This window comes from Zootoca vivipara, chromosome 7 (assembly GCF_963506605.1).
Source record: "Zootoca vivipara chromosome 7, rZooViv1.1, whole genome shotgun sequence".
Taxonomy (NCBI): Eukaryota; Metazoa; Chordata; class Lepidosauria; order Squamata; family Lacertidae; genus Zootoca; species Zootoca vivipara.
Genome location: NC_083282.1, coordinates 20,040,131 through 20,066,419, shown reverse-complemented (window position 1 = coordinate 20,066,419; position 26,289 = coordinate 20,040,131). Strand labels below are relative to the sequence as shown.

At 43.7% G+C, this 26,289-nt stretch overlaps 2 protein-coding genes across 5 annotated transcripts in view; one reads left to right on the top strand and one right to left on the bottom strand.

The window, feature by feature from the left end:
* Positions 1 to 95: 95 nt before the first annotated feature.
* On the bottom strand, positions 96 to 23,273 carry SASS6 (SAS-6 centriolar assembly protein). 2 transcript variants are annotated; one of them, XM_035121505.2, is made up of 17 exons: positions 23,118 to 23,273; positions 13,238 to 13,298; positions 11,845 to 11,924; positions 11,024 to 11,128; positions 10,018 to 10,189; positions 8,938 to 9,015; positions 7,707 to 7,826; positions 7,429 to 7,620; positions 7,015 to 7,209; positions 6,380 to 6,469; positions 6,112 to 6,291; positions 5,778 to 5,859; positions 5,047 to 5,171; positions 4,047 to 4,172; positions 3,455 to 3,552; positions 1,998 to 2,092; positions 96 to 1,890 (listed from the first exon to the last, which is right to left on the bottom strand). In XM_035121505.2, the coding sequence occupies exons 1-17, from the start codon at positions 23,186 to 23,188 to the stop codon at positions 1,802 to 1,804; spliced, it is 1,959 nt and encodes a 652-aa protein (XP_034977396.2). In that variant the 5' UTR covers positions 23,189 to 23,273; the 3' UTR covers positions 96 to 1,801. The 2 variants fall into 2 exon arrangements, with proteins under 2 accessions (XP_034977396.2, XP_034977397.2); XM_035121506.2 differs by having other exon boundaries at positions 97 to 1,890; positions 3,455 to 3,549.
* Positions 23,259 to 26,289, top strand: part of TRMT13 (tRNA methyltransferase 13 homolog) — a 9,076-nt gene continuing 6,045 nt past the window's right edge. For 2 of the 3 annotated variants that reach the window (XM_035121508.2, XM_035121509.2), the window contains exons 1-4: positions 23,259 to 23,405; positions 24,891 to 24,937; positions 25,029 to 25,095; positions 25,539 to 25,601. In XM_035121508.2, coding sequence (XP_034977399.2) covers positions 23,265 to 23,405; positions 24,891 to 24,937; positions 25,029 to 25,095; positions 25,539 to 25,601 — 318 coding nt within the window. In that variant the 5' untranslated portion in view covers positions 23,259 to 23,264. Of the gene's footprint in view, positions 23,409 to 24,890; positions 24,938 to 25,028; positions 25,096 to 25,538; positions 25,602 to 26,289 lie in introns of all 3 variants that reach the window. The other variant, XM_060276697.1, reaches the window with a different exon arrangement.

Sequence of the window (26,289 nt, the reverse complement as noted above, 5' to 3'; positions counted from 1 at the left end):
GTAAGCCTTTGTAGGATTGTAGCCTTAATCAATACGATGCAACCCTTAGGTTTTGTCAGTTGACAAAATTAAATGTTTGCATCTTCTCTTAAGAGTCAAAATTTATATTAATTCCACCAGCAGTATTTGTTTCATTTTATTTGAAAATTTACTGAAACAAGCATTTAGATACATGTGAACATGCATTCTGATTAAAAGACAAATGTACAAATTTTACACTGCAAAGAATGATTCTGCCATACATGTTCAAATAATTTGTATTTACACACTTAGCAATATACAAAAAGTCCATGTGCTAAAAAAAGCTAGCTACTCATAAGTGGGTAACAATCTACTATACTAACCACCTTTAAGAGACTTGAATATCATGACTGCTAACAGCTAAAGAAATGACACTTCAATTTTGAAATCACACATGTAGAGTTCCCAATACAAATCAGTGAAACTGATTAAAAAAACATGCTTTGCAAAAAATCTTACACTGCTATTTAGAATAGAGAAGTGTAATCACAACCTACTGAAATTAATAGGTCTTGGCATTAATCACCCACCATCAAGTATTCTGAAATTCCACAGCTTTTGGGAGAATCCGAATAGCACTTATATATTTTACTGATTTCAGTAGCAATGTAAAGGTCTTAAAATCCTTTTGAAGAATTGCTGATTTTCATTAATTTTACAAAAGCTGTTATGGCTATGTACCAGTTTTATGTAATGTAAGACTTTAAATCATGCCACTATACATTGACTGCAACATTTTACAACTTAAAAACTGACACCCTAAATTTAAAATATTTTGAAAAGCAGCAAAATTATCATTTGTTGTGATTCAAATGTTGAACAGTCGCTTAGAATGTTAAAGATACTCTGATATTATACTACAGACCATTAAGATATAAAAAGTTGATATATTTCAAAATTAAATGAAAATAAGAGTTTGCTGTAAGGCTGAACTCACCTGGCAAATCTAATTTATACTGCTCCATTTGGTATCTAACAATGTCAAGTAATGCCTTCTGAACCCTGGTAAGAACTAGACACACTTGCTTACTATTAGGAATCTTGGTGGATTTTTGCACTGGTGGAACACTACCAAATTACTTATATTTAGGATCAATGAAAAATAAATTGGTAAGATTGCAAAATAAACCTGGAGGAGCTTATTTACTTTTCTCCCTGTAAAGTTATGAAAGGTGCAAAACGTTTATAAAGCGTGCCACCATCTGGTCAAATAAGCAACAGACAATAAATATTAAGATAATTTAGTTTGACATATGCTTAGTAGGAAATTTGTGCACTTCCGAAAGCCTCAGAAGTGTTGCAAAGAATGAATGGATGAGCTCATCCTTGGTAAAATTTTAATTTAAATGTAACTTGGAGCTGGTAGCGATGACTTGAAGTGCATAGTAACTTTGACAAGCTTTAAAATAAAGAAAAGGCTCCAAGGCTTCAAAGATGAGTTTTTACCTCTGAGGTCCATATCCAAGAAGAACATGTAGTGCAGAGAATTCAGTCGGGGAGAGAAATTGCAAACCTTTCTTCCCGTCAGTGCACTTTGATGATAATTGATACAAAATTGGTCAATCACTCATTTTGGTCCTTACAATGTTGCAAGTCTTGTTAGGAAATTTCTGTAATTCACATTACAATGTAAGCAGACCAAAGAAAAACTAGCTCTTGTTATCTCTCAGGTATTTCATTGCTTACTAAATGAGTTTATGTTGACACTTTACAGGGGAGATAACCATAAAAAGAATTGCAACTGCTGATAAGCATTTTACCATGGCAAATATGTTGTCCACTATCCAGGGAAGTAAGCAGAGGGTCTGAAAGGTGCTGCAGATTTGGCTGGTATTTGTGTTTTTATCAAGGCAGTTGACTTCAGGTGTCCTAATAAAGGGGAAAAGAATCTTAAACGAACAGCTTCAGAAGATTTCAGAAAGTTTTAGAGCAACATCTCACATTTTAAAGTTTAATGCACATGCATGCTTGCCCACCTGTGTTGTGAGATGTGTTTTGGCTGAGCCTTCGTAAAGGAATGCTGTCTTCTCTTTTCTTCAAATACTTTGCTTCCAATCCCATGTTTTCACCACTAAGTCAGAAGAAATATACTTACTAAGAAGAAGCCATTTCAGTTTGCCACACTCAAAGCATGTTTCTAAGTTCACTAAGCTGGGGTTTCATAAGATCTTCAAATAATACATTTTATGCTCTCCTAAAATACTGCTTTGTTTTTTTTAGAAGAAGTCAAAACTCTCCAGATGGTGTTGGGGATGCTCAGAGTTGTAATCCAACCTGCTGGGTGGTGCTAATGGGAGTCCTAACAACATATTAAGGACCACAAGTTCGACATTTCTTGAGGAACACTCAGACATGTAGCCTGTTTTTGACTGCCTTGGTCAAAGTAGTATTTGTATCTTACTTTTCCATCAAGAAACTAAAGATATGGTAGATAAAACATAGAAGAGCCATGTACCTTAACCTAACAGCCCAGTGAGGTAGATTAGGCTGTGAGAGACTGACTAGCCCAAGGTCACCCAGTAAGATTGGCCGAGTGGAGATTTGAACCTGGGTCTCCCCAGCCAGTGTCCAAGGTCTGGCAGCAGCTTTTGGGTTCTATTTAGATCAAGCCCATTGTCAGGGAGGGGCTACAGCTGGGAAGGGTCATATGCTTTCCACGCAGAAAATCCCTGGTTCAATTCCTGGGTATTTCCACTTAAAGGGATCAGGTAGCAGCTGATAGGAAAGGCACCTGATGGAGAGCCAGTGCCAGACATAGTTACGTAGAGCAATGATCCATGTAACCCAGTATTAATTCAGCATAAAGCAGCTATACATGTTTAAGGGAAGTCAGATTGAATTCCACGAGGGATCCATCTTATTCAGCTGCTAATTTAAAAAGTATGCATATCAAAATGTGGGCATGTACACAGTGTCACCTATACTTTAGATTCAAGTAGCTGCACAACAGAATACTTTTGCATCTTCTATGGACATCACATTCACTTGCTGGATCACAATACTTTTGATATGCCTAGTGTGGCCAGAGAAAAACAGACCAATGCATGCATTATTGTCATGTTGCCTTTTAGTCTCTGTCACTCTGTTATGGACGGTATTTTGATAGTTACCATAAATTGGTTCAGTCATACCAAATAACTTCTCCATGAAAAGGAATCTGATGAAAAAGATCAGGCATACCTGTGTAGAAAATCCCAAGAGATTTATCTCAAGGGTCCCTTGCGCACATTCCTCCCTCTCAAAATTAAAAATAATACTGCTGCTGTTACTCTTGGGGTGTGGGCAGGAGAATGCTTTGGCAATCACTCTTGCCAAAGGAATTTGTGCCATCCATTTTGGCACCCCTTTCCTCTCTTCCGGCAACCTCCACCCATACATAATTAGGCCAGGGCCACCGATGGACCACTCCTCAACTAAAAGCACAAGCACTCACTTCTCTTTATTTGTTGGGTGATTTGTCATCACAGTAATTCCTGGCTGCAAATCTGAACATCTGTTGGTCTCTTGAGGCTGCACATTGAACTGAACCTGCTGGAGACAGAACATTTTTCACATACTCACATTTCTATGTCTAGGCTTTAATTATACATTAAAAAATGCCAATAAGAGTTACCCTAAAATCTGGTTCATACGCACAACACTTTAAAACTTAAGCCACTAAGACATAAACCTTAGGCTTCCACACTCCCGGTATTTTGTTGAAATTATGAAGGGCAGTTGTGAAAATTAATTTCACTTTATATACCTGCAAAAAGGAGAGGCTAAGAGATTTCAACAACTTTGAGGGGAAAGAGTTGTTCCTGAGGGATGGGATTTGCCAAAAGAGTGACAGGGTAATTTTTTTGTTCATTTAAAAGTATTTCTTTTAGTTCTGCTGCCACAGGTAGCAGTTTCTCCATATGAGAACTTACAGCTCAGTCCTTGTTACACGTATTCTTAAAGCCTGTATTCTGGGTGTGCAGCAGCTTATAATGCTAACTTGGAAAGATGCAATAGAATATAAAATTATATATTTGGGTGCCTGCCTTTTGTCCTGAAGTTTGCTGGTTGATGCTTTTGATAGCCACTGCATCTGGGAAACTTTGAAAAGGCAGCAAAGGGGAGATGGGATAGCCTAGTCCCGAGTTCAAAAATGGGATTCTGCTATCAACCTGCAAAAGAAAATTAAAATTATAAAGCCAGAGCAACAACAGCACACTATTAGTTCCAAAGCTCTTTTCATACCTTTCCCATTTTTGTATTTAAAAGCAAACACATCCAAAATTAAACTATACTAATAATTTATATAGTACTTCATAATTTGTACTGTATTCTTTCCATTTGAGAACAAATTCCTCTATTTGTATCTTAATAGTGGATATTGGGTATAAGCACTTCCTTCTCTCCCAGTATGTGTAGAAATTAACTATAGGAGAAGGAAAGGACCAGAAGCAAGCATACAAACAAAACCCTGCACTTGATCGTGTATGATCAGTTTCTAAATAGTTCTGTATACTATGTGTATATATGCATGCTTTTTAAGAAGTCCCAGTAGGTTTTGTTCCATGTGGTTTAGGTGGGATGTGGGTGGCGCTGTGGTCCAAACCACTGAGCCTCTTGGGCTTGCTAATTGTAAGAACGGCAGTTCGAATCCCTGCAACAGAGCCAGCTCCCAATGCCCTGTCCCAGCTGCTGCCAACCTAGCAGTTCGAAAGCACACCAGCGCAAGTAGATAAATAGGTACCGCTGTGGCGGGAAGGTAAATGGACTTTCTGTGTGCTCTGGCTTCCATCACATTGTTCTGTTGCGCCAGAAGCAGCTTATGCTGGCCACATGACCCATAAAAGCTGTCTGTGGACAAACACCGGCTCCCTCAGCCTGAAAGCGGAGATGAGTATCACATCCCGTGGTTGAATTGTACTGGACTTAACCATCCAGGGTCTTTTACCTTTTATATCTATTCCATGTGGAACTTCCAAGTAAGAGAATGCAGCATTGGGATCACTTTTACAGACATATAAAAATTCATAAGGAGATTACTATTACCATACTGTGAGGTGAAATGCCAGTTCTTGGAGTGGTACCACTAGGACTAGTAGTAGATGTTCCTGACACTTCTTGCTTCCTTGTCATCTGAATTTCATTCAGCTGCTTGTTTAGCCATGTGATAACTACAAAGAAAAAATGTGAACCAAGTGTCACTTTTCAGGACTTTTATCTTTTGTTTTAAATCTAAACCATAGCTCAGTATACTGCTGGACAGCCATACATAAATAATTCAGTGCCATCCTATGAATATCTACACTGAAGTTAGTCCATCAAGTTCAACATGCCTGGGTGTAGGACCGCAGCCTCAGTTTTGTGATATATTAAATTAGAGACTGAGAAACCTAGTCAGTACTCTGCGATAGCCTTACACAATAGACGGGAAGTGGGGAAATTACATTCAGGAATTATTTATTAAAAATTAAAATTACACATAATGAAGTTGCAGAAGAGGGAAGGAAACAAAGGGGGGGGAGAATAAATATGGCAGCTCCAGAAATTCTTCTTTAGGTTCCAGCTGCCAAACAGAATTCTTAAGTCTTTGCACAATAATATGTACATGCTTGCACTTCCTTAACAGAAAGCTGATCAACTGCTACATATCTAAGAACATAGAATTTGTAGACCCACGAAAGTGAGATTACGTCTCAAATCAGCTTCAGTTGTTAGGCTCTGAAAAGTTGATAGGATTAGATATTAGTGGCTGATGCAAAAATCTCATATACACACACCGTTTTCATTGGTTTTGAGAAGATGCTTGCTTTCCTCCAGCTTCTGTACTGTAGCTTCCAATTGATCCTGCAACTTGCACACCTGAAATGTTTTAACACTATCAGTCCATCGCAGTTTAATCGGCAGCACCAAAACTCTTACTTTAAAAGCAAAGTCTATTGAAAAGCTCATACGGTATTTCCACTACACCATAGAATTGGTCTGCCAATCATATGTACAGGGATTATGCAAATGGTTCAAGGCAGAGACCTAGCATGAACTGACATAGCATGAGTTTAAAGTTAAGCATATTTTAAAAAAACTTTCTGGATAGAAACCTGACCCTTAAGTTACCTCTTGCTCTTTTGCTTGGAGAGAACTTTCTGCTTCCTGTAGATCTTTTTGTTCTTTCTGCAGTTTTTCTTCTTTTTCAGCCAGGAGTTTTTCTTGCTGAATTGTTACTGTATTTTTCAGCTTCAATTTGCTCATTAGAGTCTTTACATCACCTTGCAATTTCTTTATTATCTCATTTGCCTAATAAACAACCACAGAATTTTAAATTGAGAACACATGAAGTCAAATAATCATAATCAAGAAGGACAATAACGTGTTTTGAACAAACCTTAAGGAGTTCAGATGATAGTGACTTCAGTGTTGTTTCCAGATTTCCTATTTGAATTTGTTTCTTTTCTATATTTTTTTCCAGGTTTACCTTTTAAAAGAACATATTTTGTATTAGGGGAGGTTTTGTTTTGCCAAGAAATATTCACATGGATCAGTTGCAAGTAACAAGAACACTAGTTCTGAAATGTAAAATGCTAGCAATTTCTGAAAAGCCAATCACATCCAAAAATGCTTATTTATATTACTATAGTTACAACAGTGTGGTGAAATATTTAACTTTTTTTAAGTCAATGCATTGTAGTATTGCCTGCACTTTCTAAATATAGCCTTAATCCAGAGAACTACATAACTATTTCTGTGTGCCCAGCAGGTTTTGGATTCATTTCTCTAATGGGAATGTCCCATGCCACACAGCACACTATTTTTGAAACTTAAAAGGAATTTCAAGGGCATATTTGAGGAGCAGAACACTTTTGTTGTATCAAATAGGAAGTAAATTAGATAGGGCATGGGGAACCCCCTGATATGCACCTATAAGCAGCTCTTTGGATTGTAGCTCATGTTCTCTCATTTCAGCATTCAATTCTCCATGAGTTAAAGTACTGCTGTATTCTAGAAAGTAAAATTAAGAACCTTTTGCTCATGTGTTGCATCCGATACTTCTTTTGCCCTAGTAACCAGATCCTCCTTGCTTTTGACCTCCTGTTCTAAAACAGCAACTCGAGTCTGCAGCTGATTTACTAATTTTTCCTTTTCATGGCATTCAGCATCTAGGGTAGCATTCTCTCGACGCAGAGACAGAACTTCCTGGTTTGCTCTCTGGCATTCCTATATGGTTGAAGAAATATTTTTAAAGCATTTTAACAAAAGCTGCTGGCAAACATTCATGCTTTGTTTGACAGAAGTTAAGCATATTCTATTAAAAAACAACAACACCAAACTTGTTTCCAATACATAAATGGGAATATTTGGTATTCTTTGTACGAGTGACTGGAAACTATCAAATTGTCTCCCAATGTAGATCTTAATAGATGAAATATTACATACATCTTCTATGCCAGACAATTTCGCTTTAAGTTCTCTGACTGTTGAATCGCCTTTGTATCTCCTTTCCATTAGCTCCTTGTTGACATTTTCCAGTTCCTTCAGCCTATTCTGTAGCTGCTGCACTGTTTTCTGATGCAAGCTTTCCAGATCCCTTTTCTGTTGCTCATTCTGTTGTTGATACTGTGCTTGTGCCTGCAAAGAAAAGCAATTACTTGAGCATAAGGATTACTAAAGGCATAAGGATTCTGCTAGATGTATATAGGCTTCTCTTTACACACCTGCAGAGCTTTCTCCTTCTCATTTGTCAGTTCCTGGGTATATTTGTTGGTTAGAGATGCTGTTTTGGATGCCAATTCATTTCTCAACTTGTCCAGTTCCCTGCTCTTTTCTGACAAGCTCTAAATATGAGGGGGGGGTGGAAAATAGTAAGATGGTCAACTTGCATGTAATTGAAGGGTTTTACTCAATACTATGCCACTGCTTTATAAGATGGTCACAGGGAGGTTATCCTATTACAAACACATCCCACTGAAGACTAGCCTGCAGAACATTTCCCACATCACAGCTATCCCAGAAACCCCCCCCCCCACTAAAAAATAAGCGTAGTGTGAGCTTTTACAGCTGAGCCTACCCTTAACCACCAACCTCCCATGCATCTGATGAAACAGGCTTTTGCCTATTTTAGCACAAGCTGCAATAAGTTTGTTACTCTTCAAAGAGCCAGAGAACTCTGTTGATTTTGCTTCTGCCATCTAATGTAGCTACTATTAAATAATTTCCTCTCCTCCTGTATTGAAGCTCAGCAAGAAGGCATATCACAGATCCTAAATTTAGACACAGTATTTATACAATGAATTCAATAAAATAGAGACAATAATCTTCTTCATTTCCTTTTAATCCCACCCCTCAAAACATACATTTCATGGGAAACCTTTGGCTCATTTTCTTAGCCGCTACACCTCAGTGCAACAAATCAAAGTACATGCATTACTTTAATTAATTTAACTGCATGTTCTTTCCCTACCCTGCCCCAACCTCCATTGCCCACCTTCCCTCTGTTGTTTTGCTATGTCTGATTTTGATTTGAGTACCCCCTGGGGTCAGGATCCATCAGACTTTTTCTCTCTGAAGGGTCAGGTACAAAAAGATCATTAAGTAAACACAATACAGTAATTAAATAATAGAAGGAGTCAAACACTGCTCAAGCAGACTTTGATTTGTGCAATGGGTTCCTATCCTCTCTGCAGCCCCCCAATGTACTCCAAAAATCTGTTCCAGGGGGGTTGTCATTTTAAGGAGATTCAGGGGAGAGGGTAAAGAATCAGAGAATTGTAGAGTTGGTTAGGACCCCGAGGGCCATATAGTCCAAAGCAAGAATCTCAACTAGAGGAAGGTGCTTACAGTAGAAGTTTTGCTCACACACAGATAACATTGTATACAACACAACATAGGGTTTTTTTAAAACATTAATTTTCTACCAATTGACCCACAGTGGAATTCTGCTCTTACCTGCTGGGCATAGTTCAGCTGTCTTGTAAGGTCCTCGTCTGTTTTTCTAAGTTTCTGTTCCAGCAACAATTTTTCTTCCTAGGTACAGTTGACAGCTTTGTCAGTCAATGCAACCCTTTCCAGTTCTTGAAATCATTATACCTACAATCCTAAACACTCTCACTTGGACTCAAGTCCTACTGGACACAGGGAGATTACTTCTGAGTAAAAATGCATAGGACTGCACTGCTATTCAGCACATCAGATACAAACTCGCTCCTGTTACAGGAGTTGGGCTACTTAACTATTAGGTGCCTTTCCATAGGCCTAATTCTGAAAGACGCACTGGCCTCGTTTGCATATCACATTAAACCAGAGTTAAAATGAAGTATGATTTAATGTGAATGAGTAGCATGTTGGTGCACACTGCTGAACTCACAAGCTTTTATTCCACCACGCTGCAAGTAAACAAACACAGGCCTGAGGCTTCTTTCCCTCAAACAAACCATGAGTGGTAAGCCAAGAACAAACCTTGGATTCAATTCAGTTTGGCTGGAGAGAAACAAACTACAACCCAGGTCCAGATGACGATAAGCCAGAATATACAATGGTACCTCGGGTTAAGAACTTAATTCGTTCGGAAGGTCCGTTCTTAACCCGAGGTACCACTTTAGCTAATGGGGCCTCCCGCTGCCGCATGATTTCTGTTCTCATCCTGAAGCAAAGTTCTTAATCCGAGGTACTATTTCTGGGTTAGCAGAGTCTGTTACCTGAAGCATCTGTAACCCAAGGTACCACTGTAACTTGTTCCTGGCAGTGCAGCAGGAGCACCTGCAATTTCAGATTAAACTGTACTTTATTTCAACTTTGGTTTAATGTGATGTGTGAACTTTCAATTGTAAAATATAGAAATTTTACATCAAGGCTGCCTTGTTACACCACTGTCAATAAAAGAAAAGCAGAATATGCCAGACCACACAGCAGGACACACCCCACAACTTTATATATTGCTTCTTTGTTTAGACAGTGACCCAAGCTAGTCGCTATGCCAAAAGATCTGAAAGTGTAACCCAAAACATACCACTGAAATCTTAGTTTTACCTTAACACATTTCAAACAGGTTGCCAGAAACTTCTTGATTTCTGCATCATTTCCTGGTAGGAATTTCAGTGATAAGTGGGTGAGGTGTTTAAATGGGTTTGTCTCGACCACGTTTAAAAAAGCAGGAGTGTGATCTAAATTAGGACCCGATGAAACCAGGTGCAGCAAAAACCTAAAAAGAATGAGTAAGAACACGTTAAAAATAACTTGCTAGCTGGGTCTCTCAGCACATGACGCACATATCCTTATGGAAGGTTAGGCGGGTACAGAGGAAATAACTCTTCCAATTCCACTACTATCCCACTGGTGTGTTAATGCACCAATCATTACAAATACTGGCTACTTCCTTTGCCCCACTGGTAGCAGTGTGGATCAATGCAGGTGCAACAACCTTTTCCTAAGCAGTCTGCAAGCCTTATTTTAAAAGTCAGCAACAATTTTTTTGGGAAGTAGCTCCTGAAAAGGCAAAGGAAAGGGAATTGCACTATAACAGAGCATTAGATGGACTGGGCAGAGAGTTTGTACTTTTGTCTCTAACTCTCTCACAGCAAGAGGTATGTGTTCTCCACTTAAAAGGTGTCAACAACCCCAACAAGCACTTCTAGAGCAAAGTCAAAGCAAAATATAATTGACAGATTTATATGGAATTCAACATAGAGCTAAGCAGATTGCTCTGGCAGCACAAACATTTCTCCCTGCCTGATGGTACAGTCAGTTATCTCCTCCTCCAGCTCATTGTTCTAGCAGATCTCCTGCCCCATCCCCATGTCAATTTGGGAGAGGGCATGGGGACAGGAGAGTGGGAAAGCCCACTTGTGCAGGCTTCCACTAGCTGAATCCTGCCCATAGGTTTTGCATTGTCCATTTTTGTTTTGTTACTGAACGTGAGATTTCAAATGGTGTTAATAAATGTTTTAAAACAAAATCAGCCTCCTTGAATGCTACTTTTACTGTTTGTATTACTTGTTTTAAAGAAAACATAGACTACTGCTTAAGCATTACTAACCTTGGGATGTCTTTATTTTGTTCTTGGATGCAGTGTTGAAGAAGGTCTATAAATCGCTGAGGAAAAGCAGAAAAATCTACCAGAAGACTCTGCTGGAGTTTTAAACTATATAAAAAAAGAAAGAGTACAATAAATATGTATTCCTATAGAATATTTGTTGCTAAAATCATAGAATTATACAGTTGGACAGGACCTTGAGGGTCATCTGGTCCAACACCCTACAATACAGAAAATCTCAATTAGATCATACATGACAGATGACCATCCAACCTCTGCTTAAAAACCTCCAAGGAAAGAGAGTCCAACAGGTCTTGTGGGAGTCTCTTCGACTGTCAAACAGCTCTTAGTGTCAGAAAGTTATTCTTGATATTTAGTTGGAATCTCTTTTCTCCCCACTATGTATTATTGTAACCTTTTTTTCCTTCTGAGATATGCAAGTCATTAGATACACAGGAACAATGTTCATAATAATCATTAGCTAAAACACACCTTCCCAAACTTTTATTTTTATTTTTTAAATTTTATTAGTTTTATATAACCATTCATAACAGATAAAACGTGTATTAAAAGAGAAAAATACAAAAAAGAAAAAAACATAAAATAGACATAGAACCTATAAAAAACAATCAGACAAATATCAACTTATTTCAGTCTTTTAAGTCATTGTCTCTTGTACTTCCCCAAATCCCCTCTGATTTTCTTTTTAAAACCATCTTTAACAGTTTCTTCTTCATTACTTCTAATATTTATCATCATATTTTTACTTCCCAAATTCCCAAACTTTTATCTAAATATTTCCTAATCAGAACTTGGTAACTTACCTTTGAAAATCTTCCTCAGAAATAACAAGATTGTATAGAAAAAAGGGGTCAGAATCATCAGTTAGTCGGACAAGTAAATCCTAGAAGAAAATAGTTTGGAGAAATTTATTACAGCTTCACAATTCTTTCAGAGTCATGCATTCAGTGGCTGTGTCTGCACACTGCACTATGTAACAGTTTGTTTTAACTATGGATTGTTTTTAATTTATTTAAATACTTCCATATCCCCTTTGATTAAGAAAAAAAAACCTCAAGGTGGTTCACAATCAAACACTAAAAATACAATAACAACAACAAATTCAGGAGCAAAAAAGTTAAGATGAAATCAACATGTTGATATTAATGGTTAGCAAAATCCTGAAGTAGTAGTATGTTTTTAGCAACCACTGATAACCAAGAGTAGGTATTTGCCTTATCTCAAGGGAGACTGTTTCACTGGCAGGGTACCACAACAATAAGACCTTTTCTTGGTTGTCACAAGATGAGCTGCAAACCTAGTAACAAACCTAGGTTACTGCTCATAATTTGTCTGGAGAAAGACAAATAACAAGGCTGAGTTTAGATTACATGCTGAGCAAAACCATGGCTTAACTGAAAGAAGGAAGAGGACAGCAGGAGGAACTAAGTGTCCACAATCCAATCTCCAGCAGTCTGCTTGTTCATACTAAATCACTGTTTGGCTTAGCATTACATGCAAACCAGCTCAAAGTAGTAAAGTAGAAAACAAACCATGGGTTCTCTGCTAGGCTTTGACAATCAAACAAACCATGCCTTAGTGTTACATGCAAACCAGGTCAGCAACAGCCTACCCATACATTTTGTAACTGCTAATTGCATCTATACAACAGATGACATCACAGCACAGTAACATTGAAATATTAAGCCCAAAGACAATGCTTATTCATAATGTTCCACAAGAAACTGTACAGCAGTTCCTACAAGAAGGATGGGGACTTCTGGACCTCCATATATTGTTGGTCTACATCAGGCATCTCCAAACTGCGCCCCTCCAGATGTTTTGGCCTACAACTCCCATGATCCCTAGCTAAGAGGACCAGTGGTCAGGGATGATGGGAATTGTAGGCCAAAACATCTGGAGGGCCGAAGTTTGGGGATGCCTGGTCTACATCATCCCTGTCCATTGTCCATGCCCCAGCCTTTAGGGCATTGTTTATACCTAGGAAATGTCTCAGGAAACACAGTGTGTGTTTTGGGGGGAAAGACTAATAATTCCCAGAACTCTGTTACTTCTGACAAGGCTACAGTTCATGGAATCAAATTTGTTTGATGCTAGCTGTTTTATGGGTGAGCCTACTTTGTGTTAGTAAACATGATCATATGAAGAAGCAACTAAAGGATAGCAAAAACAACACATGGCAAGCAAAGTACAAACCTTTCTATGAATGGGATTTGTTGTTGATTGCAGCTCAATATTCACACGAACGTTTATTCGCCTGCAAAACAGACATGTGACTCCATCTTTATTCTTCATGTTACTAAATGAAATATTTTCTACTTCAACTCTGATCAATAGGATAAGTTTTTCACAGGAAAAAATAGATTAGCTAAAATAAGCTAAAAAACAGCAATGAACAGCAAAATCATTTAATTATTTAGATTATATTTATATTCAGCTAGGAAGTTTTCTCAACAATACAAAAGTGAACTTGGGTAACAGATACTTTTCTTAATGTAATGTCTCCATACATGCCACTTGCTTTAAAATAGCTATCTAAACCATTCACTTATACACACATTACTAATCCTAAAACCAATCCACTAATATGGAGTGGTATGCAACTAAGTTTTACTTACAGTAGACACATTGAAATTAATTGACTTTACAGTCGTTTGTTAATTTCAATGGGTTTACTCTAAGTGAACCTTAGTTTCATACCACCTATTGTTTAGTTAATAACAAGCCCACTCATTGAGTGTGGATCCTTATGAAGCCAAAACAGTACAAGTTATCAGCAGGGTTACATTATCATTTCCAATGGGGATGCGGTGAGGGGGGGGGCAACCCAAAACAGCCCAATGCAGATTGTGCATGATCAGTGAGCACAAGTTGTCGAGCAACTGTTGGAGCAGCAGTGAAGTTGAGAAGGAGAAATCTGGAGTATCCTGGAAAATGACAAGGCTGACTAGAATCCTGAACACAAGCATTCCACACTACAGAATTGTTACAGGTTCCATTCGTATAATTTGCAGCACAAACGAGAAATAAACAGAAACATTTTAGAAGGGGTCTTACTAAGTCATGCTTGTCACGTCCAATTCATTCTAAAATCTAAATAGTACATTATCCCCAGTTTTTAATTCTAAAATGCTGTAACAAAATACTACTGTTTCCATATAATAAAGGCAAAAAAGGAGGGAAAGCTCTATCAAAAAAAGAAAGTTGCTTACAGCATTCCTAAAAGTAACACGTGTGATTTTTTACTATGCATGTATCCTGGGAAGTTAAGTCCTACTGTAGTGAATGGGACTTGCTCCCTAGCAAGAGCTCTTTAGAATTGCAGCAGGACTTACTTTTAAGCAAGCGAGCATGGCTCAAACTGTGTGCTCTACCAAGTTCAAATGCAGGTGGAACCACCAGAAAGCCCTCGGAGCTGGGGTGGAGCCCAGGTACACTGGGCTGAGGCTGTTTAGGGCTTTAAAGGTCAGCACCCAGCACTTTGCAGTGTACTCGGAAACGTAAGTATTCTATTTACAAATCAATAAAAAATACTTAACTAAAAGTAGAAAGCGTTGAAAGATTTTGACAGATTTTTCTGAGCGCTTGGGGTCGAAAGGAAGTAATTTAAAATGACTGTTGTCTGGACAGTTTCAGTCCCCATCCGCTAGACAGAGGATGAAGACAGGTGGTTGTCCTACCCCCCCCCCCAAAAAAAAACACAAATCCTGGCTATGCCCATGCCCAGAACCCTGTTATAAGGTGCCAGTCTATATGCTCAAGCTTATATGCTCAAGTTGCCAGTCTATATGCTCATGGTTACCTAGAATCATAGAGTTGGAAGAGACCACAAGGGCCATCCAGTCCAACCCCCTGCCAAGCAGGAAACACCATCAAAGCATTCTTGACATATGCCTGTCAAGCCTCTGCTTAAAGACCTCCAAAGAAGGAGACTCCACCACACTCCTTGGTAGCAAATTCCACTGCCGAACAGCTCTTACTGCCAGAAAGTTCTTCCTAATGTTTAGGTGGAATCTTATTTCTTGTAGTTTGAATCCATTGCTCCGTGTCCGCTTCTCTGGAGCAGCAGAAAACAATCTTTCTCCCTCCTCTATATGACATCCTTTTATATATTTGAACATGGCTATTGTGAGGGACAGGGGATATCGCGAAGTCCCTCCCCTCCTGAGTTCAAGCCCGTCCCCGAGCAAAGGGGAAAGCAGGGAGAGTTCCGATTCCAGTGGGGAAGCAGGAAGTCGTGTCCGAGGCTCAGGCAAGGTAGAGGAGCCAGGGTCCCAGGTGGGACAGGAAGGGGCAAGCAAGGGGGGAAGACCCATCCCTCCAACTCCAGAATTACGCAGGAAGAGGAGGGGCAAGAGGATGGGTCTGCCAAAGCTTTTGTGTTGGAGAAAGACGCGCCAAAAGCCATTAGGAGGTTCTGAAACCGACTGACAACATCGCTCCGTGTAAATAGCAATGACTTGAGCACTGTAAATACGCAGCACCAATAAAAGAATAAAATGCAGAGCTGCGTAGCGTCGTTACTCTGAAGTAGTCCACTCCGGCCACTGTGACAGCAACCTCCTAATCATTTTTGGGCTACTTCGGAGTTGCCGGGATGAGCGTGTCCGAGGCGGAGAAGTGGCGGCAGATCGCTGAGCAAGCCCAGCTAGAACTGCAACAGCTGTCGCTGCAGGCGCAGGGAGAATTGAAGGCAGCTAAAGAGGAGACTAAGAAGGTCCAGGACGACCGGCTACAACTTGCGGAACAGGTGAGAGAGCTCCAGGAAAAAGAGCAGCATTTAAGGGCGGTGGCGGTAGACCTCCAAAACAAGCTGGATGCAGAGAAAAACAAGGCGGGAGGGGCTCCCCAAGTCCAAGTGCTGCCAGGAAGGAGAGCAGGGACCCTTGTAAGCAAGTTCAATGGAGACCCGAAGGAGTTTCAGGGCTTTGAGACTGAGATCGTGTATGCTCTTGAGCTGCACCAGAATGAGTTCCCCGATGATGAGCACAGAGTAGCGTTTATTGTGGAACATCTCACCGGAGCAGCCAGGGAGTGGCTAAGACCATTAATCGCAACCAAGAATCCTTGCATGAAAAATGTCCAACAATTTCTAGAAGGTTTGAGGACGATGTATTCGTCCGATAGTCATTTGGACCAGACTAAGGAGGAACTGCATAATTTACGCCAAGGAAATATGACAGTTCGCGCATATTGGGCGAAATTCACCATGCTGGTGCACAGACTGGGGTGGGTTTTGGATTCGCCTCCCATGCAAGCTGCGTTTTACTTGGGTTTGAGCGAGGAGGTGAAGGATGAACTCTCGAGAGGTCCAAAGCCCAGTACTATGGATCAGCTGAGCAAAGCAGCTCTGGCGGTGGGGGTGAGGCAGGAATCCCGGTGGAACGACAAGCAAGCGACGCGCGCAAAGCGGGCTTGGTTCCCACGGTCGCAGGAGAAGCCACTCCCTCAACAACCCTTTCAGGCCACGCCTGGAGCCAGCCAGGACCAGGAGCCCATGCAGATTGATAGCGCGCGCGCGCGGGCTTTTCAAACCCCAGCGGCGCCAAGACGCAAGGAGGGAAGGGGCGGGAATTGCTTTCTCTGCAACTCACCCCAGCATCTCGTCAGAGACTGCCCACATCGCAGGGAGTGGCAAGGAAAGGCGGGAACGGTGGTGCCCTCCCCCACTGACGCAGCACCACAGCAGGGAAACGGGAAAGCCTGGCTGCAGGAGACAAGGGGCAGCAGCCAGGCACAGTCAGCAGACAACAGCCCCAGCCCGCCCACCCGCACAGAGAGCTGCAGAGCCAGCCCACCCCTCCCAGAGCAGGAGTGGTTCTAGAAGTGACGCTAACGCTCCCAAATGGCTATCCCCTGACGGTCCTCGCCTTAATTGACAGTGGGGCGTCCGCCAACTTCTTCTCGAGAAGCTTTGCAGAAGAGCACCAAATCCAGCTTTTGCAGTTGGATTTTCCTCTGCACGTAGCAACCATTGACGGCAGGGAGCTGCTGGGAGGGGCCATCACACATCAAACCCCCCCCATGAGAATGACGGTGGGAAGGCACTCAGAGACACTGGCGTTCAACGTCACCACCATCTCAGACCCCCCCATCGTCTTGGGCATGAGCTGGCTGGCGCGCCACGACCCCTCCATCAGTTGGCACCAGAGGTGCATCACGTTTGGGTCAGACTTTTGTCTGGAACATTGCATGCAGCACCAACCAGGGGAGGGGCCTCCGATAGCCACGGTGGCCACCATGCATATCAAAGGGGGTGAGGCAATACCCAAGCAGTACTGGGACCTGCAGGAGGTCTTCAGCGAAGCGGAGTCCGACCACCTACCCCCGCACAGGCCTTTTGACTGCCAGATCAACCTGGTGCCAGGGGCGACGATACCCCCAGCCAAGCTGTACGCCATGTCAGACCAGGAGCTGGAGGATCTGCGCGCTTTCATCGACAAGAACCTCAAGCGGGGGTTCATAAGGGAAAGCAAGGCAGCAGGGGGCAGCCCGGTCTTCTGGGTGGACAAGAAAGACACGCAACAGCGCCGTCTTGTGGTGGACTTTAGACGGCTGAATTCGGTGACAGAGCCCGTGGCTTTCCCCATGCCCAGAGTGGATGATCTCCTGACAGCGGCACGCAGGGGCAAGATTTTCACCAAGCTGGACCTAAGGGGGGCGTACAACTTGATCAGGATCCGGGAAGGAGATGAATGGAAAACCACGATGTTCACGCCTCTGGGCTCTTTTGAATATCTGGTGATGCCCTTCGGTTTGCAAGGGGGCTCAGCATGCTTCCAGGCCTTCATGCACCACGTCCTGGGGTCCCTCCTCTTCAGGAAATGCTTGGTCTTCCTAGATGACATCCTTATCTACTCGAATGACCCAGTGCAGCATGTGAAAGATGTCAGAGAGGTGTTGCAACGCCTGAAGGAGAACCACCTGTATGTGAAGCTGGAGAAGTGCAAGTTTCACACCAAAGAGGTGGACTTCCTGGGCTACAAGCTGTCAGACAAGGGGCTGGCGATGGACAAGGACAAGGTGCAGGCCATCCTGGACTGGCACAGCCCCAGGACGCGCAAAGATGCCCAACGCCTACTAGGCTTCGCTAACTTCTACAGGAAGTTCATCAAGAACTTCTCTCGCGTTACGGCTCCCATCACGGACTGCCTGAGAGGCAAGCAGAAGTTCAAGTGGACACCAGAGGCGCAAGCAGCGTTCGAAAGCCTCAAGAGAGTGTTCGCCTCAGACCAAAACCTGTTCCATGTGGTGCAGGACGCGCCCCTACGCATTGAGACAGATGCTTCTGAAAAAGCTGTGGGCGCAATTTTGTTGCAACTGGACGCCAACAGGGAGTGGAGACCCTGTGCCTTCTTCTCCAGGAAGCTGACACAGCCTGAACGCAACTACACAGTGTTTGATAGGGAACTTCTTGCGATCTACGCTGCGTTCCAGCACTGGCGACACTTCCTGGTGGGCGCGAAGCACCCCATCCAGGTGTGCACAGACCACAAGAACCTGGAGTTCTGGAGAACTGCCAGGGTGCTCAACCAGCGGCAGATACGGTGGGCAGAGTTCTTCTCGAACTTCAACTTCTCCATCCACTACATCCCGGGGGAGCAGAATGTCAGGGCGGATGCCCTCTCCCGCAAGCCAGAGTACATGGAGGAGGAGGCGCCACCAGCCCCAAGGCACATTTTCCCCCCGTCGGCATGGTCCTGCGGAGCAGCTGTGGTGAGCGAGGCAGAACTCACAGCACTGACGGCAGCGGATGAATTTGCCAACCGCATCTTCAGAGAACTGAGAGGGGGGAGGGAGCAGGCAAAAGACTTTGCAGAACGCAGAGGGCTGCTTTTCTACAAGGGTGCGCTGTACCTACCCACCACCCAGCTTCGACGTACGGTCCTCAAGCAGATGCACGACAACCCTACAGCGGGGCATTTTGGAAGGGACAAAACCGCTCACCTAGTCATGAGACACTTCTGGTGGCCAGGGGTGCGGGAAGATGTTCGAGACTATGTAAGGGGCTGTACCACCTGCCAGCGGGCGAAGGTGGTCAGAGCAGCGCCACCAGGGTTGCTGGAGCCCTTAGCCACACCACACAGGCCGTGGGATGTGGTGTCCATGGACTTCATCACAGATCTGCCTTCGTCCAGGGGTAAGACTGCAGTGTTGGTGGTGGTGGACCTTATGTCCAAAATGTGTCACTTTATACCGTGTGCCAGGGCAGTCTCGGCAGAAGAGACAGCCAAACTGTTTGTTGATCACATTTTCAGACTGCATGGATTACCTTTAAGGGTTATTTCGGATCGTGGCCGCCAATTTGTTTCCAGGTTCTGGCGGCGGCTCATGAACCTCCTGCAGGTGGAGGTCAGCTTGTCGACGGCTAGACACCCGCAGACCAACGGACAAGCGGAGAGGGTCAACGCCATTCTGCAGCAGTACCTGAGATGCTACGTCAGCCAGCGGCAAACGGACTGGGTGGATCGCTTGCCACTAGCAGAATTTGCCTACAACAATGCAGTGCACGTCTCCACAGGGGTGTCGCCCTTTAAGGCCAATTACGGGCGCGACCTCAGATCTTTCCCAGAGAGGGAGAGGGAGGAGGAGGAGGAGGAGGGCCCACAGGCTGAGGATTGGGCAGAGGAACTGGAGACGGTGCACCAGCAGCTCAGAGACCACTTGGAGAGGGCCAAGGAAGCGTACAAAAAGGGGGCAGATCGCCACAGGCGACAAGGGGAGGTCATCAGGGTGGGGGACAAGGTGTGGTTGTCCTCGGAGGGCCTTCCCACCAGAGGGAGGTGCAAAAAGCTGGCACCCAAAAGGCTGGGCCCCTTCACGGTCACGCAACAGGTAAACCCGGTGGCATACAGGCTGGCACTGCCAGAGGACATGAGGGTGCATCCAGTGTTTCATAGATCGCTGCTGTCGCCGTACAGGGAAAGCAGCAGGCTCCGAGACAGCGAACAAACCCCCGAGGGAGGGGGGGAGAGGGAAGGCAGGGAGCAACTCAATGAGGCCACGGCCATCCTGGATTCAAGGTGGGGGGTGGGGGGACTGGAGTACCTCATGGCATGGGAGGATGCTCCACCGTCCCAGAATGAATGGGTCCCAGCCACTCAGATACAGGAGGAATTCTTGGTGGAAGAATTTCACGCCCTCTTTCCCCACAGACCCAAGCCCTGGCACATGGAAAGGGAGGGGGAGGAGGAGGAGGCACGGGAGAGCAGCTCACCATGGCGCTGGGAAGCGGAGTTTGAGGAACCAGAGGATGAGGTATGGGTGTCACCGAGATCCACCCAGTCAGAGGAAGGAGCAGATTGGCAGAACGTTTTTACCCCCACCAGCTCTGACGCCACGGACTTTTTGGGATTCCCGTCCGCCCAGGCGGAAGGGGGGGGATCGCAGGACTGGGGGGAGGTATTCACACCAACGGGCTCGGAGAGCACTGAGTTCTTAGGCTTCCAGTCGTCACCGACACATGGGGGGGGCCTGGGGAGGGGTGAAGGAGAGCTTGGGAGGGGGGTGGATGTGAGGGACAGGGGATATCGCGAAGTCCCTCCCCTCCTGAGTTCAAGCCCGTCCCCGAGCAAAGGGGAAAGCAGGGAGAGTTCCGATTCCAGTGGGGAAGCAGGAAGTCGTGTCCGAGGCTCAGGCAAGGTAGAGGAGCCAGGGTCCCAGGTGGGACAGGAAGGGGCAAGCAAGGGGGGAAGACCCATCCCTCCAACTCCAGAATTACGCAGGAAGAGGAGGGGCAAGAGGATGGGTCTGCCAAAGCTTTTGTGTTGGAGAAAGACGCGCCAAAAGCCATTAGGAGGTTCTGAAACCGACTGACAACATCGCTCCGTGTAAATAGCAATGACTTGAGCACTGTAAATACGCAGCACCAATAAAAGAATAAAATGCAGAGCTGCGTAGCGTCGTTACTCTGAAGTAGTCCACTCCGGCCACTGTGACAGCTATCATATCACCCCTTAACCTTCTCTTCTCCAGGCTAAACATACCCAGCTCCCTAAGCCATTCCTCATAAGGCATCGTTTCCAGGCCTTTGACCATTTTGGTTGCCCTCTTCTGGACACGTTCCAGCTTGTCAGTATCCTTCTTGAACTGTGGTGCCCAGAACTGGACACAGTACTCCAGGTGAGGTCTGACCAGAGCAGAATACAGTGGTACTATTACTTCCCTTGATCTAGACGCTATACTCCTATTGATGCAGCCCAGAATTGCATTGGCTTTTTTAGCTGCTGCATCACACTGCTGACTCATGTCAAGTTTGTGGTCTACCAAGACTCCTAGATCCTTTTCACATGTACTGCTCTCAAGCCAGGTGTCTCCCATCCTGTATTTGTGCCTTTCATATATTTTTTGCCCAAGTGTAGTACTTTACATTTCTCCTTGTTAAAATTCATCTTGTTTGCTTTGGCCCAGTTGTCTAATCTGTTAAGGTCATTTTGAAGTGTGATCCTGTCCTCTGGGGTATTAGCCACCCCTCCCAATTTGGTGTCATCAAACTTGCTCAGGATGCCCTCAAGCCCATCATCCAAGTCATTGATAAAGATGTTGAATAAGACTGGGCCCAAGACAGAACCCTGTGGCACCCCACAAATGCAAACCTTTGCATGCATTTGCATGTGTGTGTACACACACACACAGGGCCGGATTTATGATAGGTTTTATGAGGCCCTAAGCTACTGAAGGTAATGGGGCCCTTTATATGTCTAGCTGTCCCTTGTCAACAACAAATTGTAGCTGTTTTTTGTGTTGAAAATATGCCTAGTGTGCTCTGGTCCATGGGGTCACGAAGAGTCGGACACAACTAAACGAGAAATATGCTATATGGTAATTTATGGACCTAATAGTTATCGAAAGCTATTTGCGCATCACAAAATATGTATTTTATCAAAGCAATTGATATAGAAATGAGCAAAGCAGTGATACTTTAGGGAGCAGGCTAGCAGGCGGGGATCATAGGAGCCTGCACAACACAAAACACTGTTGCTGTATGTATGTTTTATTTTTTTGGTTTTTTATCCTATATTTTGGAAATGGACTTCCATTTTTTTTAATTAAAAAAATGGGAGTCTCCAAGAGAGTGGGGCTTTAAGCTATAGCTTGATTAGCTTATACAGTACATAAATCCGGCACCACACACACACACACACACACACACACACACACACGAGATGATGGCACCAACATGCTGGGAAGGGGATGAACTTGGGCAAGACCCCCAAGGCTCAGGTGCGGCGCCTGCCTCCTCCTCTCCACTGAACTCAGTTGGACCACAAACACACGCGGCTTCCCGAGTCCGTTGCTCCCGAGCCTCGCAGCACTTTAAAAACCCCGACGCACGACATTTACAGGTGACACTTGGAAAATTAGAATATTGTCGAAAAGTGCATTTATTTCAGTAATACCACTTAAAAGGTGAAACCAATATATGAGATAGATGCATGACATGCAAAAAAAGCAAGATATGCCAAGCCTTTATTTGTTGTAACTGTAATTATTTGTCGTTAGGCGGGTCAATTATAAATGGGATTTATAATTTATGAAATGTAATAGCGATGTTTATTGTTGTATTATTCTAACTTTGCTTTATTACTGTGGAATTTCCAAAAGAAAGCATTTGGAAAAATAAAAAATAATAAGTTGCATTTCTGAAATAAATGCACTTTGACGATATTCTAATTTTCCGAGTTTCACCTGTATCTGCAACCTCGAAAGGCGGTTGCTTGGAAAGCGTGACACGCTTCTTCCCCAGCCCGCCAGAGTTCGTGTTACGACGACCAGTCTCTTTAAAAGCCCCCACAAAACTTGATAACCCCCCCCCCCAAAAGCGGCCAAGGGTCCGAGGGTCTTGCGCTGGAGAAGTGGGGGCAAGCAGCCGTTCCCCCTCCCCACACCCCACCCTCCGTCTCCCCGGGTCCCGCCAGGGGACGAGCCAACCGCCCGCCTGCTGCGACGGAGATAGGGTGGCCCTTCAAGCAATGGAGGGAAGAGGGAGAAGAAAGGCCCCCCCCCCGTAGGCCATTGTGAGGAGAGACACGGAGAGAGTCTCCCTTTGGGGGGGAAGCCTCGCCGCGCCGCTCACCTCTCCTCGCAGCCCTGGCACTTGGCCTGCACCGGCACCAACTGACTGAACAGGCTCTCGGCGGCCGCCATCTTGCGCTTTGAGTTTGGCGCCGGCCTCCCGCGGGGCGGAGAAAAGAGGGGAGGAGGAGGAGGAGGAGGAGGAAAGATGGCGGCGGAGGCTACCGCTGCCGCGCCGGTCTCCCCTCAGCCGGGCCGCTGCGCCTATTTCGTGGCGCGGAAAAGGCGCTTCTGCAAAATGGTGCCGGCCCGGGGCAAGCGCTTCTGCGGCGAGCACGGCGGCCGTGAGGTAGTCGCTTTGGAGGCGGGGGGCGGGGAAGGAAAGAGAGAGAAATGGCCGCAGCTGGAGCTCGTTTCTCACTAGGCGACGTGGAGGCAGGGGGAGAGATTGGCAAATACTGTAGCTAGTTCGCTTTCGTTCTAATAAACAGTGACCAAAACAAACAAAAAAACCACCATCAAATGACCAAAATGAAAACCACGCCGTCAATAAGGACACCCCTCGTTCCAGAAACGAGGAAATGCGCTTTGCACGTGCTCAGAGGCACGGTGGTCTGTTGCGGCAGATCCACCACATATTCAGTAGTTTCAGATTGCTCGTGGCTTCCTTTATTTCCATGCTGGATGAAGGCTTCATCTGTTGCGCGCTTGGTTCTTTAAATTAATATTTATAGTGGACGACTTGTAGGCAGTGTATCATTCCCAAGAGGAAAACACACACACACACACACACACTATAAAACTGGAAACTGAAGTCTGAAATCCTGTGCAATGCAAGCCTTTACTGGGTTGGGAAAGCAGGAGACTCTTGATCTTAGGGTTGTGTGTTCGAGTCTGGAAAAAGCTTCCCCGCATTACGGGGTTGAACTAGATGACCCTCGGGGTCCCTTCCAAATCTACAGTTCTATAATTCTATGATGGCATGTTGCCCAAAAGTAAGACCCATTGACTTCAATGGGATTTGCTGCCAGGTTAATATGTATATAGGACAGCAATCTGAAACATCAGGTCATAAAATTAAAAAAAGCTTTCTCTTTTAGAATCATAGAATCATAGAGTTGGAAGAGACCACAAGGGCCATCCAGTCCAACCCCCTGCCAAGCAGGAAACACCATCAAAGCATTATTGACATATGGCTGTCAAGCCTCTGCTTAAAGACCTCCAAAGAAGGAGACTCCACCACACTTCTTGGCAGCAAATTCCGTTGTGACGGATCTCAGTATCTAATTATCCTCAATGTGTTCAGAACTCTGTAGAAGTGTTTATAAGTTTTAATTATAAAATTGCTTAAGCTTTCGTAGACTTCTAAAAAGATGGTCTCAGGGAACCATTAAACACGTTTCTTTCTTCTCCTGAATTGGCCTGAATATACGCCACACTTCCCCCCCAAATTCCAACAGCGAAAAGTTAAAGTGCACCATAGCTGCCAAGTTTTCCCTTTTCTCGCGAGGAAGCCTATTCAGCATAAGGGAAAATCCTTTTTAAAAAGGGATAACTTGGCAGCTATGTTTTACACATGCTTTAAGTAAAACTTGTTTTCAGGTAATGTTTTAAGGGTTTGAGTGCAAACTGCACAGCCCATTCTATGAAAGCCAATTTTGATTTTGTATTCCGTTCCGGGGTGCAAAATGCAGTTTAGAGGTCATGGTGACTAACTGAAGTCCATTGATCTCAGTGGGGCTACTCTCTGTATAGCATAGCTGGATACAATCCATTGACCGCTAAAGTAAACACAGTTTTAAAGTTACAGTAAAACTTTTTTTTTGCCACCCAGGAGGAAAATGGCAGGAAAAGAATTCCCTGCCCTTTGGATCCGAAACAGTAAGCATGCTTAATAGATGTTTGTACGCTAACTTTTTGTTTTGAGAACAGTGAAAAGTACTGCTAGTTTCCTTTCTGTTTTTGCTTTTAGTACTGTATATGAAGATCAGCTACAAAAACACTTGAAAAAGTGTAATTCAAGAGAGAAGCCAAAGCCTGTAAGTGTACATCTAATGGTTTGAATGAATTAAACGGGGTTTTTAATGGTGTCTTTTAAGCAAAGCTGCCTTCTGCAGTGATGTTACTGCCATTCTTCCTTCTGATGGTTCTCCAGTGATATAAAATCTATGTGGATTTGTTTGGGTGGTGTTTTTATTACAGTTATGCAAACATGGTTTCTGGAGTACTGGGTTCTCTTAAAGCTATGGATATAAAAGTCTAAGACAGGCTCCTCTAAAGAGGTAGCCACTGAAGTTTAAAACAGGGGAATAAGAAGAATGGCATCAAAAGAAAAATGGAAAGGGGATGGAGAAGGAACTCTTTCCGTGAACCTTTTAATGAAAGGCTAGGTAAAACCATATAAACATACTGGAAAAGTAATTGTATGTTGTCCTGCCATAATTAGATTCCAACATGTTATTTGTTCCACGATTTAATTAAGGTCTACTATGCTCAAGATATTAACGCAGGACTGAAAGATACGACAGAGTTGCCAGAAGAGCAGGTGAATGATTAAATTTTAATAAATGTCATTTGTTGCAAATGATAATCAAGGAAGCAGTTGCAATATGTTCTCTGGTGCAAGGATACTGCCTCTTGTAAGTGCACATTCCCTTGTGTGTCAATCATGGTTCTGCAGCAAGATTTATTAGTCTAGAGACAATCCAATGGGTTTAAACATTGATTTTAGCTGACCCATATCTTAAACCTCAGTATAGAAAAAGCTGTTTCTTTGCTTTTGGTTTCGGACAGAATCATATGCTGCTGATCATTTGAGGCACCACATCCAAGGGGTCTTTGTTCAGATGACTGCATCCATCTTCTTCTATGTGCCATTATATCTTCTTCATCCATAGTTGCTGTGGCTGCCTCTGCTGAAAAAGCCTAATCATATGCATTTTTGCTCAGAAATATATACCACTGAAATCATTGTAGCTTACTTCCATGTAGATGCATGTAGGACTGGACAACAGGTGCTTATGAATCACACCAAGCAGGATCCACTGATACCATAAACAGCTTTTTTTAAAAAAAAGAACACCAGGTAGGATGTAACTGACAGTTGCCCAGACAACCAGGTTTCTACCGGTAGATGTGTGTTCACATTTACTAGGTACAGTGAGAAACATCAAGCTCTCCTCAAGGCATTCCATTCACTTCAATTAGAATGTGTAGATAGGGTGGGAGAATTG

Excerpts from the sequence above, each read along its gene's own strand:
- SASS6 (XM_035121505.2), bottom strand. The coding sequence starts at position 23,188 with ATGGCGGCCGCCGAGAGCCTGTTCAGTCAGTTGGTGCCGGTGCAGGCC. Across the intron at positions 7,827-8,937 it reads AGCTGAACTATGCCCAGCAG|AGCTTGTCAGAAAAGAGCAG; the intron begins GTAAGAGCAGAA and ends CCTCATATTTAG. Across the intron at positions 4,173-5,046 it reads GCATTTCACCTCACAGTATG|GTTGATAGCAGAATCCCATT; the intron begins GTAATAGTAATC and ends TTTCTTTTGCAG.